General features: G+C 42.6%; 1 protein-coding gene across 1 annotated transcript in view; it reads left to right on the forward strand.

Annotated features, from left to right (window-relative positions):
- The window catches only part of LOC139583836 (hormonally up-regulated neu tumor-associated kinase), a 67860-nt gene extending 55528 nt beyond the window's left edge, over positions 1 to 12332 (forward strand). The window contains exons 10-14 of the mRNA XM_071415369.1: positions 578 to 755; positions 1614 to 1697; positions 5532 to 5748; positions 8266 to 8381; positions 10317 to 12332. Of these exons, the coding sequence (XP_071271470.1) occupies positions 578 to 755; positions 1614 to 1697; positions 5532 to 5748; positions 8266 to 8381; positions 10317 to 10925 (1204 nt within the window). The 3' untranslated portion in view covers positions 10926 to 12332. The remainder of the gene's footprint in view (positions 1 to 577; positions 756 to 1613; positions 1698 to 5531; positions 5749 to 8265; positions 8382 to 10316) is intronic.
- The last annotated feature ends 2555 nt before the right edge of the window (positions 12333 to 14887 follow it).

Raw genomic sequence — 14887 nt, forward strand, 5'->3', positions numbered from 1 at the left:
TTGCACTTGCACGAGTCATTCCTAAGTTGAGTCAGTTTTGGAGGCGATCTCAGAGCTAACAGAGTCAGGCCAATAGCAGCCTCTAGTTTCCTCTCAAACACACCGTGAAACACACACACTTTGCTCACCACAGCATTTCTTTGTCATCTCTTCAGGATCTGCCTCTAGGCACCCTTTCCAGATTTGAAAACCATCAACTGTGTGTGTGTGTGTGTGTGTGTGTGCGTGCGTGCGTGCGTGCGTGCGTGCGTGTGTGTGTGTGTGTGTGTGTGTGTGTGTGTGTGTGTGTACATGTGTAACGGATGTGAAATGGCTAGCTAGTTAGCGGGTATGCGCTAGTAGCGTTTCAATCAGTTACGTCACTTGCTCTGAAACCTAGAAGTAGTGTTGCCCCTTGCTCTGCAAGAGCCGCGGCTTTTGTGGAGCGATGGGTAACGACGCTTCGTGGGTGTCAGTTGTTGATGTGTGCAGAGGGTCCCTGGTTCGCCCCCGAGGTCGGGGCGAGGGGACGTACTAAAGTTATACTGTTACACGTGTCTGTGTGCGTTCTTTTGTGTGTCTCCGTCTCTGTCTCCAGGCTGCGTCCTGAGGATCTGAACCAATCGGTGCTGTCCTACATGACAGAGTATCTGGGTTACAGTCTGAGTGATGTCACCACCATGCTGACCAATAACAGGCCTTCTGCCATCCTGGCCTCCTATCAGCTGCTGCTCAGCAAACTGACCCGCGGAGAGAAAGGGGCCAGAGGCATCAAGGTCTATAGTACACACACCCCAGCTAACATATAACGTTCTGAGAACCATGTGTTTATTACGGCTTGGTGAGAGCGTGGTTATCCTATGGTTATTTAGCATACATCCTTCTCACAACGTTCTGGGAATAGTGCAAGATAGTAGCCTGGCCGTGGAACATTCTCACCACATTTAAGAAACTCCTTTGTTGTTGGTATTTCATTACGAAAACAGAACGTTTCATGATTGTTCAAACATGGTTAAATTTAATTTCAATTTGACATCGGGAACGTTCTCCAATATTTCAGAGATCGTTAAGAAACAACGTTCACTACTTCACCCTAACGTTTCCTACAGGTTTCCTCGTGGTTCTATGTAATGTCATGTTCTCAAATTGCTCTGCGAACATTAAGAAAACGTTCCATAAAAACCACTATGAAACGTTTGCAACATTCAGAGAACGTTCTAAGAATGTTATTTAAAAACATGTACATTCCGTTCTCGGCATCAGCAAAACTCTTTCAAAACTCTCACTTCTGTTCTCAGAAAAAAACCTTCAGTTTTACCGGTTAGGAAACGTTTCGCTTCATTCCCACAACCAATGTGAAACTAAAAACATACGCTCCTACAACTTCCAAGAAACCAAATGTGCTATCTGGGACCTACACACACACACGCACACACACACACACACACACACACACACACGCACACACACACACACACACGCACACGCACGCGCACGCGCACGCGCACACGCACACGCACACACACACGCACACACACACACACACACACACACACACACACACACACACACACACACACACACACACACACACACAGCTCCAGTGTGTGTATTGTTTGTTGTGTGTGTGACAGAAGCTGGACACCAGTGAATGGAACCTGCCCAGGAAAACCACCTGGAGAGAGAAGAGCAATCCTGCAGCCAGGACACAGCAAGATGTAAATATAATACCATACTATACCATACTATATTATACCATACTGTACCATACCATGATACTATCTACTGCTATACACCACACTACACTACATACTATATACTATATACTTTATAGAAGAGCAACCCTGCAGCCAGGACACAGCAAGATGTAAATATAATACCATACTATACCATACTATATTATACCATACTATACCATACCATGATACTATCTACTGCTATACACCACACTACACTACGTACTATATACTTTATAGAAGAGCAACCCTGCAGCCAGGACACAGCAAGATGTAAATATAATATAATACAGTACTTTACTATACTATACTATACTATTCCATACTAAGCTGTACTATACTATGCTATACCATGCCATACTATACCGGGCCATACTATACCATACTACACTGTGCTGTACTAATACGTGATATCCTATAACATGCTATACTGTACTATACTATACCATACTATATTATGCTATATTGTGCTATACTATACTGTACCATACTACACCATGCCATTCTATAGCATACCATACTATCCTATACCATACTATACCATACTGTACCATGCCATACCATATTATGCTGTGCTATACTATACTATACCATACCGTACTATACTATAACCTAATGTGATATGCCATGCTATACTGTACTATACTATACCATACCATACTATACCATACTGTGCTATACTATACTATACCATACCATACTATACTATAACCTAATGTACTATGCCGTGCTATACTGTACTATACCATACTATACTATACCATACTGTGCTATACTATACCACACTATACTATACCATGCTATGCTATACTATATTGTACTATAATATACCGTACTATACTATACCATGCCATACTATACTATGCCATGATATGCCATACTATACCGTACTATACTATACCATACTATTCTATACCATACTATACTATACCATGCCATACTGGGATATACCATACTATACCAGACTATCTTATGCTATACGGTGCTATACTATACTATACCATACTATGCTATGCTGTGCCATACTATACTATACTGTGATACACCATACTATACCATACTGTACTATGCCATGATGTACTATACCATACCGTGCTATACTACACAATGCTATACTATACCATACCGTGCTATACTACACAATGCTATACTATACCATACTGTGCTATACTATACCATACTATACCATACCATGATACTATCTACTGCTATACACCACACTACACTACACTACACATAATATATACTTTATAGAAGAGCAGCCCTGCAGCCAGGGCACTGCAAGAGGAAGGGTAAGTGTACCTATTAAGACTTCCATATTTGGATTGTAATTTTTTTTTTATTTTATTTTTTTTATTATTACGTTTTTGACCGTTATGTGTAACTTCTCACTAGTGGCCAATTTCAAAGCTGCAAAAAAACGTTTGTGTTTTGTGACTACCGTCAGATAAAGACATTTTTATTTTTGTGCTTTCTCAAAAAAGTGATCATACGTTATGTAAAATTAAGAGATTAATGTAATGATATGTGCACATGATAGCATATTTCATGAGCATTCATTAATATTTCTTGCCAAATGAAAATAAAAATAATGTTCATGCTAGCATGAATGTCACAGTCACACAGTAGCAACAAGACAATAGATTTCAGGCATTCCGAGCTGACGTTTTAAATGCATTTTGTCTTATTTAACTGTTAAATTAACCTTGCATTGTTATATATAAAAATACAAGTAAAGTCAAAACTTTGCATGATTAATCTTTCATTTTATCTACACTTTTCTTACAAAAATTAGGAGAGTATGTTAGAACTAAATTTAGATTTTAAACTTGACTAAACTAAACCTGACTAAACTAAACCTGACTAAACTAAACGTGACTAAAGTAAACCTGACTAAACTAAACTTGAAACCACAAAACCTGACTCAACTTAGATTTTAAACTTGAGTAAACTAAACCTGACTAAACTTAGATTTTAAACTTGACTAAACTAAACCTGACTAAACTAAACGTGACTAAACTAAACCTGACTAAACTTAGATTTTAAACTTGACTAAACTAAACCTGACTAAACTTAGATTTTAAACTTGACTAAACTAAACCTGACTAAACTTAGATTTTGGTAGGGTTAATAAGTACAGTTACCCTGAATCAAATACCGCACTATGATACCATATACTACACTATAATACTATATACACCCATACACTTTATACTACACTATGATACTATATACTACCGTACACGATATATCGCACGATGATACCATATAATACTGTACACGATATACTACACTTTTAAACTATATACTACCATACACTATATACTGCAATGTGACACTATATAATACTGTACGCTATATACTACACTATGATACCATATAATACACTGTAATACTATAAACTACTATACACTGTAAACCGCACTATGATACCATATAACACTGTACACTATATACTACACTATAATACTATATAATACTGTACACTATATACTACAATATAATACTATATACTCCTGTACACTAAATACTACACTATAATACTATATACTCCATACACTATATACTGTACTATGATACCATATAACACTGTGTACTATATACTACACTATAATACTATATACTACCATACACTATATACTACACTATAATACTATATACTACCATACACTATATACCACACCATGATACTATATACTACTGTACACTATATACTAAACTATGATACCATATACTACTACACACTATATAATACACTATGATACTATATACTACTACACACTATGTACTACACTATAATACTACAATATATACTACTATACACTATATACTACACTATGATAATACATACCACTATATAATATATACTACACAATGAACCTACATACCACTATATACTGCACTATGAACCTACATACCACTATGCACTATAGCCTACACTATGAACCTACATACCACTAAACACTATATACTACACTATGATAATATATACCACTATACACTATATACTACACTATGATAATATATACCACTATACACTATATATTACACTATGATAATATATACCACTATACAATATATACTACACTATGATAATATATACCACTATACACTATATACTACACGATGATAATATATACCACTATACACTATATACTACACTATGAACCTACATACCACTATACAATATATAATACACTATGATAATATATATTACTATACACTATATACTAAACTATAATACGATATACTACCATACACTATATCCTACACTATGATACTATATACTACACTATGATAATATATACTACACTATAATACTATATAATACACTATACTACTATATACTACACTATATACTACACTATGCTACTATATACCACACTATAATACTATATACTACACTCGATACTACACCATGATCCGGTATACTACACTATGCTACTATATACTACACTATAATACTATATACTACGATATAATGCTATATACTACACTATATACTACACTATGCTACTATATACCACACTATAATACTATATACTACGCTATAATGCTATATACTACACTATATACTACACTATGCTACTATATACCACACTATAATACTATATACTACGCTATAATGCTATATACTAAACTGTATAATACACTACACATATGGTATACTTTATAGAAGAGCAACACCACAGGACGCAGCAACAGGTAAAAATACTACATTCTTTGTACTACTAAATTATACTATACAATATTACACATTGTAGATATTACAGCTCTACGGCAGGTACCAAGGCTCAGCCAATCACTGTGTTGTAGACTGAGCCAGCCAATGAGAAGGTCTCTAAGCAGTCCAGCCGGCCCCCGAGGAGCCAACCACAGTCCACAGAGGAGGAATGTCTCAGCAACAAGAAGAGACCGGAAGACCCTCCCACAGAGACCCGCCCCTCCTCCACCTCTCTCCCCCCTTGCCTCCCTTCCCCTTGCCCCACGCCCCTCGTTGATGAAGAGGTCGCCATCACACTGTTTCCTGAAGGTAGGACACACACGACCAAGACTTGGGTCACCAAACCATAACTTTGTTACACTTCTGTGTCCGATGCTACTGTGTTCTGTGTTCTAGTATCTGTGTTATAGACTCTGTGTTGTGTTCTAGTCTCTGTGTTATGTGTTCCAGTCTCTGTGTTTTAGTCTCTGTGTTGTGTTCCAGTCTCTGTGTTCTGTGTTCCGGTCTCTGTGTTTTAGTCTCTGTGTTGTGTTCCAGTCTCTGTGTTATGTGTTCCAGTCTCTGTGTTTTAGTCTCTGTGTTGTGTTCCAGTCTCTGTGTTCTGTGTTCCGGTCTCTGTGTTTTAGTCTCTGTGTTGTGTTCCAGTCTCTGTGTTATGTGTTCCAGTCTCTGTGTTTTAGTCTCTGTGTTGTGTTCCAGTCTCTGTGTTGTGTTCCGGTCTCTGTGTTTTAGTCTCTGTGTTTTAATCTGTATGTTCTGTTTTCTAGTCTCTGTATTCTGTGTGCCAGTCATTGTGTTCCAGTCTCTGTGTTATGTGTTTCAGTCTCTGTGTTTTAGTTTCTGTGATTTGTGGTCTAGTCTCTGTGTTCTGTGTTCCAGTCTCTGTGTTCTGTGTTTAGTCTCTGTGTTCTGTGTTTAGTCTCTGTGTTTTGTCTTTCAGTCTCTTTGTTCTGTGTTCCAGTCTCAGTGTTCTGTGTTCCAGTCTCTCTGTTCTGTTCCAGTCTCTCTGTTCTGTGTTCCAGTCTATCTGTTCTGTGTTCCAGTCTCTCTGTTCTGTGTTCCAGTCTCTGTGTTCTGTGTTCCAGTCTCTCTGTTCTGTGTTCCAGTCTCAGTGTTCTGTGTTCCAGTCTCTCTGTTCTGTTCCAGTCTCTCTGTTCTGTGTTCCAGTCTATCTGTTCTGTGTTCCAGTCTCTCTGTTCTGTGTTCCAGTCTCTGTGTTCTGTGTTCCAGTCTCTCTGTTCTGTGTTCCAGTCTCTCTGTTCTGTGTTCTAGTCTCTCTGTTCTGTGTTCCAGTCTCTGTGTTCCAGTCTCTGTGTTCTGTGTTCCAGTCTCCCTGTTCTGTGTTCCAGTCTCTCTGTTCTGCGTTCCAGTCTCTGTGTTCCAGTCTCTGTGTTCTGTGTTCCAGTCTCTCTGTTCTGTGTTCCAGTCTCTCTGTTCTGTGTTCCAGTCTTTCTGTTCCGTGTTCCAGTCCCTCTGTTCTGTGTTCCAGTCTCTCTGTTCTGTGTTCCAGTCTCTGTGTTCTGTGTTCCAGTCTCTCTGTTCTGTGTTCCAGTCTCTGTGTTCTGTGTTCCAGTCTCTCTGTTCTGTGTTCCAGTCTCTCTGTTCTGTGTTCTAGTCTCTCTGTTCTGTGTTCCAGTCTCTGTGTTCCAGTCTCTGTGTTCTGTGTTCCAGTCTCTCTGTTCTGTGTTCTAGTCTCTCTGTTCTGCGTTCCAGTCTCTGTGTTCCAGTCTCTGTGTTCTGTGCTCCAGTCTCTCTGTTCTGTGTTCCAGTCTCTCTGTTCTTTGTTCCAGTCTTTCTGTTCCGTGTTCCAGTCCCTCTGTTCTCTGTTCCAGTCTCTCTGTTCTGTGTTCCAGTCTCTGTGTTCTGTGTTCCAGTCTCTCTGTTCTGTGTTCCAGTCTCTGTGTTCCAGTCTCTGTGTTCTGTGTTCCAGTCTCTCTGTTCTGTGTTCCAGTCTCTCTGTTCTGCGTTCCAGTCTCTGTGTTCCAGTCTCTGTGTTCTGTGTTCCAGTCTCTCTGTTCTTTGTTCCAGTCTCTCTGTTCTGTGTTCCAGTCTCTGTGTTCCAGTCTCTGTGTTCTGTGTTCCAGTCTCTGTGTTCTGTGTTCCAGTCTCTCTGTTCTGTGTTCCAGTCTCTCTGTTCTGTGTTCTAGTCTCTCTGTTCTGTGTTCCAGTCTTTGTGTTCCAGTCTCTGTGTTCTGTGTTCCAGTCTCTCTGTTCTGTGTTCTAGTCTATCTGTTCTGCGTTCCAGTCTCTGTGTTCCAGTCTCTGTGTTCTGTGTTCCAGTCTCTCTGTTCTGTGTTCCAGTCTCTCTGTTCTGTGTTCCAGTCTTTCTGTTCCGTGTTCCAGTCCCTCTGTTCTGTGTTCCAGTCTCTCTGTTCTGTGTTCCACTCTCTGTGTTCTGTGTTCCAGTCTCTCTGTTCTGTGTTCCAGTCTCTGTGTTCTGTGTTCCAGTCTCTCTGTTCTGTGTTCCAGTCTCTCTGTTCTGTGTTCTAGTCTCTCTGTTCTGTGTTCCAGTCTCTGTGTTCCAGTCTCTGTGTTCTGTGTTCCAGTCTCTCTGTTCTGTGTTCCAGTCTCTCTGTTCTGCGTTCCAGTCTCTGTGTTCCAGTCTCTGTGTTCTGTGTTCCAGTCTCTCTGTTCTGTGTTCCAGTCTCTCTGTTCTGTGTTCTAGTCTCTTTGTTCTGTGTTCCAGTCTCTGTGTTCCAGTATCTGTGTTCTGTGTTCCAGTCTCTGTGTTCTGTGTTCCAGTCTCTCTGTTCTGTGTTCCAGTCTCTGTGTTCTGTGTTCCAGTCTCTGTGTTCTGTGTTCCAGTCTCTCTGTTCTGTGTTCCAGTCTCTGTGTTCGGGGACAGAGAGCTGGTCCATCTCACACCTCCTAAAAACTCTGCCTCCAAGCTGTGTGACTCCGCCCCCCTGCCACGCCTGTTGGAACCAACCAGAGAAGGCCAGGTCAGACTGGTCAAGCTCTTCAGAATGTTGTTTGCTATGTATCAGGAATGTGGTCAATTCCATTTCGATTCTATCAATTCAGAAAGGAAACCAAATTTCAATTCCAAATGTTCCTCATTGAAAATAATTGAAGGGAGCTGGAATTGGGGTTTCAGTGTACTTCTGGAATTGACCCCATCCATGCTCACTGCCACTAAAATCTTTATTAACAGATGAGTTGATGTAACAGCTAAAGCATCATTTACACCCTACGTATGTAGGCAATGCAAGAACGGAGCTAGCTATGCAAAATGCCCATCCTGTGTACGAGCCTGCGATACTGCGTTGAGTTACACATTGGTGGATTTCTGCAAATTCACAGGATGGGCATTTTTATAGATGAATGTAGGTGTTGCAGTCATCTGTATCCAGGGTTTAACAGTGAGAGGAGATGGTCCTTTTCTCCATAGATTTTCGTTAATGTCCTGTCTGATGTCATCACTTTATTCTTTAGTGTCCAGCTCCTGTCTGATGTCATCACTTTATTCTTTAGTGTCCAGTTCCTGTCTGATGTCATCACTTTGTTCTTTAGTGTCCAGTTCCTGTCTGATGTCATCACTTTGTTCTTTAGTATCCAGATCCTGTCTGATGTCATCACTTTATTCTTTAGTGTCCAGCTCCTGTCTGATGTCATCACTTTGTTCTTTAGTGTCCACCTCCTGTCTGATGTCATCACTTTGTTCTTTAGTGTCCAGTTCCTGTCTGATGTCATCACTTTATTCTTTAGTGTCCAGCTCCTGTCTGATGTCATCACTTTGTACTTTAGTGTCCAGCTCCTGTCTGATGTCTTCACTTTATTCTTTAGTGTCCAGCTCCTGTCTGATGTCATCACGTTATTCTTTAGTGTCCAGTTCCTGTCTGATGTCATCACTTTATTCTTTAGTGTCCAGTTCCTGTCTGATGTCATCACTTTATTCTTTAGTGTCCAGCTCCTGTCTGATGTCATCACTTTGTTCTTTAGTGTCCAGCTCCTGTCTGATGTCATCACTTTATTCTTTAGTGTCCAGTTCCTGTCTGATGTCATCACTTTATTCTTTAGTGTCCAGTTCCTGTCTGATGTCATCACTTTATTCTTTAGTGTCCACCTCCTGTCTGATGTCATCACTTTGTTCTTTAGTGTCCAGCGCCTGTCTGATGTCATCACTTTATTCTTTAGTGTCCAGCTCCTGTCTGATGTCATCACTTTGTTCTTTAGTGTCCAGCTCCTGTCTGATGTCATCACTTTATTATTTAGTGTCCAGCTCCTGTCTGATGTCATCACTTTATTCTTTAGTGTCCAGCTCCTGTCTGATGTCATCACTTTGTTCTTTAGTGTCCAGCTCCTGTCTGATGTCATCACTTTATTCTTTAGTGTCCAGCTCCTGTCTGATGTCATCACTTTATTCTTTAGTGTCCAGCTCCTGTCTGATGTCATCACTTTATTCTTTAGTGTCCAGCTCCTGTCTGATGTCATCACTTTATTCTTTAGTGTCCAGCTCCTGTCTGATGTCATCACTTTATTATTTAGTGTCCAGCTCCTGTCTGATGTCATCACTTTGTTCTTTAGTGTCCAGCTCCTGTCTGATGTCATCACTTTATTCTTTAGTGTCCAGCTCCTGTCTGATGTCATCACTTTGTTCTTTAGTGTCCAGCTCCTGTCTGATGTCATCACTTTGTTCTTTAGTGTCCAGCTCCTGTCTGATGTCATCACTTTGTTCTTTAGTGTCCAGCTCCTGTCTGATGTCATCACTTTGTTCTTTAGTGTCCAGCTCCTGTCTGATGTCATCACTTTATTCTTTAGTGTCCAGCTCCTGTCTGATGTCATCACTTTGTTCTTTAGTGTCCAGCTCCTGTCTGATGTCATCACTTTATTCTTTAGTGTCCATCTCCTGTCTTATATTGCCACTCTCTGTACAGGTCCGTCCAGTCCGTCCATCACACGCGCTCAGAACCGTACACTCCGATGGGGCGGAACTCGACAACAGCCACCTCCACGACGACGACCACGACGGTTGTCACGATGACCGCGTTCACCATCGTCGCCACGGCAACAATGACCGGCTAAAGAAGCTGCAGACGTTCTACTCCTCGGAGACGAAGGGCGGAGTTTCTATATCTCCCAGAATGACCCTGGAGACCACGGAGGCTCGCCCCTCGGACAGAGAACACCTGGCAGGCGCCATGGAAACAGCCCAAACTGCCCCGCTACGGAATGCTGGGCTGAAGGAGGGAGGCGGGGGAGGAAGGGGGGGGAAGGTCACATGGGTGGGCCACATGGTACGGCCGCAGGGCACCACAGGGCTGCTGATCAACGGGTCCAAACCCCCGGCCTTCCCCTCCCATAGACAGCATGCTCTTGTCATCAAGAGCCTTCGCCAGGAGAGGGGGAGGAGAGGAGGAGGAGGAGGAGGAGGAGGAGGAGGAAGAGTGAAGCGTAACTCGGTTCAGCTGCGTCAGTCCTTACAGCGTCGAGTAGCTGACCTGAACCTCCCTCTGCTCCCAGCAGCCCCGCAGAGACCCTACTGACCTACAGAGACCCCACTGACCTACAGAGACCCTACTGACCTACAGAGACCCCACTGACCTACAGAGACCCCTACTGTCCTACTGAGACCCTACTGACCCTAACCCTACTGACCCTAACCTACAGAGACCCTACTGACCTACAGAGACCCTACTGACCTACAGAGACCCTACTGACCCTAACCTACAGAGACCCTACTGACCCTAACCTACAGAGACCCTACTGACCTAAGACCCTACTGACCGACAGAGACCCCTACTGTCCTACTGACCGACAGAGACCCTACTGACCTAAGACCCTAACCCTACTGACCCTAACCTACAGAGACCCCACTGACCTACAGAGACCCTACTGACCGACAGAGACGCCACTGACCTACAGAGACCCCTACTGTCCTACTGACCGACAGAGACCCTACTGACTCTGTTGACTAAGGTGTTAATCCCTCTACAGAGTCCAACTCGTGTCAGTGTCTGCACAGCCACGTTGTAGAATATTGAACCTCGTTACTTCTCCACTTCTCAGCACGTGTCAAGGAATTCCACTATTGGACATCACATTCACATTAACAGTATGCATGTGGAGCCACAGACATACTGCTCAATGGGACTATTGCTGCTCTGTGACTGTGAACGACAGACCCGACTCATCCTGGTGACTAGGTCAGGAAGAGATCCACATGTAAACCAGCTACTGGTCTATAGTGCCAAAGGATTACGGTTTACCATGAACAAGGCGCTCTTGAGTGATGTCATCAGGTGGAACCTGGTAAAACCAGGTAGAACCAGGTAGAACATTCCACAGCATTATCACAGTGCAGTATGGGTTAACTCTCATCGTCAGTCTCTACAGCACCATCACAGTACTGTATGGGTTAACTCTCTCATTATCAGTCTCTACAGTACTGTATGGGTTAATTCTCTCATTATCAGTCTCTACAGCACCATCACAGTACTGTATGGGTTAACTCTCTCATTATCAGTCTCTACAGTACAGTATGGGTTAATTCTCTCATTATCATTCTCTACAGTACAATATGGGTTAATTCTCTCATTATCAGTCTCTACAGTACTTTATGGGTTAACGCTCTCATTATCAGTCTCTACAGTACTGTATGGGTTAACTCTCTCATTATCAGTCTCTACAGTACCGTATGGGTTAACGCTCTCATTATCAGTCTCTACAGTACTGTATGGGTTAACTCTCTCATTATCAGTCTCTACAGTACTGTATGGGTTAACGCTCTCATTATCAGTCTCTACAGTACCGTATGGGTTAACTCTCTCATTATCAGTCTCTACAGTACTGTATGGGTTAACTCTCTCATTATCAGTCTCTTTATTAACATTTGTTTTTAATGTATTCACTGAACTGTATTCCTATTATAAAAACCATGTGTATTTCTCGAATTCCGGATGAATATTTTATGATCTGACTATTCCACATCTCTATCAGTCCATCTCTCTGTCATTAATAATGTGTGTAGACTAGAGCCAGAGGTAACAGAGGGTATGGAGCTAGTATAGAGGTAGACTAGAGCCAGAGGTAACAGTGGGTATGGAGCTACTATAGAGGTAGACTAGAGCCAGAGGTAACAGAGGGTATGGAGCTAGTATAGAGGTAGACCAGAGCCAGAGGTAACAGAGGATATGGAGCTAGTATAGAGGTAGACTAGAGCCAGAGGTAACAGTGTGTATGGAGCTAGTATAGAGGTAGACTAGAGCCAGAGGTAACAGAGGGTATGGAGCTAGTATAGACGTAGACTAGAGCCAGGGGTAACAGAGGGTATGGAGCTAGTATAGAGGTAGACTAGAGCCAGAGGTAACAGAGGGTATGGAGCTAGTATAGAGGTAGACTAGAGCCAGAGGTAACAGTGGGTATGGAGCTAGTATAGAGGTAGACTAGAGCCAGAGGTAACAGTGGGTATGGAGCTAGTATAGAGGTAGACTAGAGCCAGAGGTAACAGAGGGTATGGAGCTAGTATAGACGTAGACTAGAGCCAGGGGTAACAGAGGGTATGGAGCTAGTATAGAGGTAGACTAGAGCCAGAGGTAACAGTGGGTATGGAGCTAGTATAGAGGTAGACTAGAGCCAGAGGTAACAGTGGGTATGGAGCTAGTATAGAGGTAGACTAGAGCCAGAGGTAACAGTGTGTATGGAGCTAGTATAGAGGTAGACTAGAGCCAGAGGTAACAGTGGGTATGGAGCTAGTATAGAGGTAGACTAGAGCCAGAGGTAACAGAGGGTATGGAGCTAGTATAGAGGTAGACTAGAGCCAGAGGTAACAGAGGGTATGGAGCTAGTATAGAGGTAGACTAGAGCCAGAGGTAACAGAGGATATGGAGCTAGTATAGAGGTAGACTAGAGCCAGAGGTAACAGTGGGTATGGAGCTAGTATAGAGGTAGACTAGAGCCAGAGGTAACAGAGGGTATGGAGCTAGTATAGAGGTAGACTAGAGCCAGAGGTAACAGAGGGTATGGAGCTAGTATAGAGGTAGACTAGAGCCAGAGGTAACAGTGGGTATTGAGCTAGTATAGAGGTAGACTAGAGCCAGAGGTAACAGAGGGTATGGAGCTAGTATAGACGTAGACTAGAGCCAGAGGTAACAGAGGGTATGGAGCTAGTATAGAGGTAGACTAGAGCCAGAGGTAACAGAGGATATGGAGCTAGTATAGAGGTAGACTAGAGCCAGAGGTAACAGTGGGTATGGAGCTAGTATAGACGTAGACCAGAGCCAGAGGTAACAGAGGGTATGGAGCTAGTATAGAGGTAGACTAGAGCCAGAGGTAACAGAGGATATGGAGCTAGTATAGAGGTAGACTAGAGCCAGAGGTAACAGAGGGTATGGAGCTAGTATAGAGGTAGACTAGAGCCAGAGGTAACAGAGGATATGGAGCTAGTATAGAGGTAGACTAGAGCCAGAGGTAACAGAGGGTATGGAGCTAGTATAGAGGTAGACTAGAGCCAGAGGTAACAGAGGGTATGGAGCTAGTATAGAGGTAGACTAGAGCCAGAGGTAACAGAGGGTATGGAGCTAGTATAGAGGTAGACAGGTAGATCAGTGACTTCAGGGGAATCTGGTTGCTCTTAAATTATTCAATAGTTGTATTTGATCCTGTGTGTGTGTGTGTGTGTGTGTGTGTGTGTGTGTGTGTGTGTGTGTGTGTGTGTGTGTGTGTGTGTGTGTGTGTGTGTGTGTGTGTGTGTGTGTGTGTGTGTGTGTGTGTGTGTGTGTGTGTGTGTGTGTGTGTGTGTGTGTGTGTGTGTGTGTGGACAGATTGAGCCATTCAGGTGTATCACCCTCCCATATACTAGCTGCTTCTACTTAACACTATTTAACCCTAAACCCTCTACAAATGGCATTTACACTATTTAACCCTAAACCCTCTACAAATGGCATTTGACACTACTTCAAATCAAATCAAATCATATGTATTTATAAAGCCCTTCTTACATCAGCTGATATCTCAAACTGCTGTACAGAAACCCAGCCTCAAACCCCAAACAGCAAGCAAATCAGGTGTAGAAGCACGGTGGCTAGGAAAAACTCCCTAGAAAGGCAAAAACCTAGGAAGAAACCTAGAGAGGAACCAGGCTATGAGGGGTGGCCAGTCCTCTTCTGGCTGTGCCGGGTGGAGATTATAACAGAACATGGCCAAGATGTTCAAATGTTCATAAATGCCCAGCATGGTCAAATAATAATCAGGAGTAAATGTCAGTTGGCTTTTCATAGCCGATCATTAAGAGTATCTCTACCGCTCATGCGGTCTCTAGAGAGTTGAAAACAGCAGGTCTGGGACAGGTAGCACGTCCGGTGGACAGGTCAGGGTTCCATAGCCGCAGGCAGAACAGTTGAAACTGGAACAGCAGCAAGGCCAGGTGGGCTGGGGACAGCAAGGAGTCATCATGCCCGGTAGTCCTGACACATGGTCCTAGGGCTCAGGTCCTCCAAGAGAGAGAAAG

This window comes from Salvelinus alpinus, chromosome 8, assembly GCF_045679555.1.
Source record: "Salvelinus alpinus chromosome 8, SLU_Salpinus.1, whole genome shotgun sequence".
Lineage (NCBI taxonomy): Eukaryota > Metazoa > Chordata > Actinopteri > Salmoniformes > Salmonidae > Salvelinus > Salvelinus alpinus.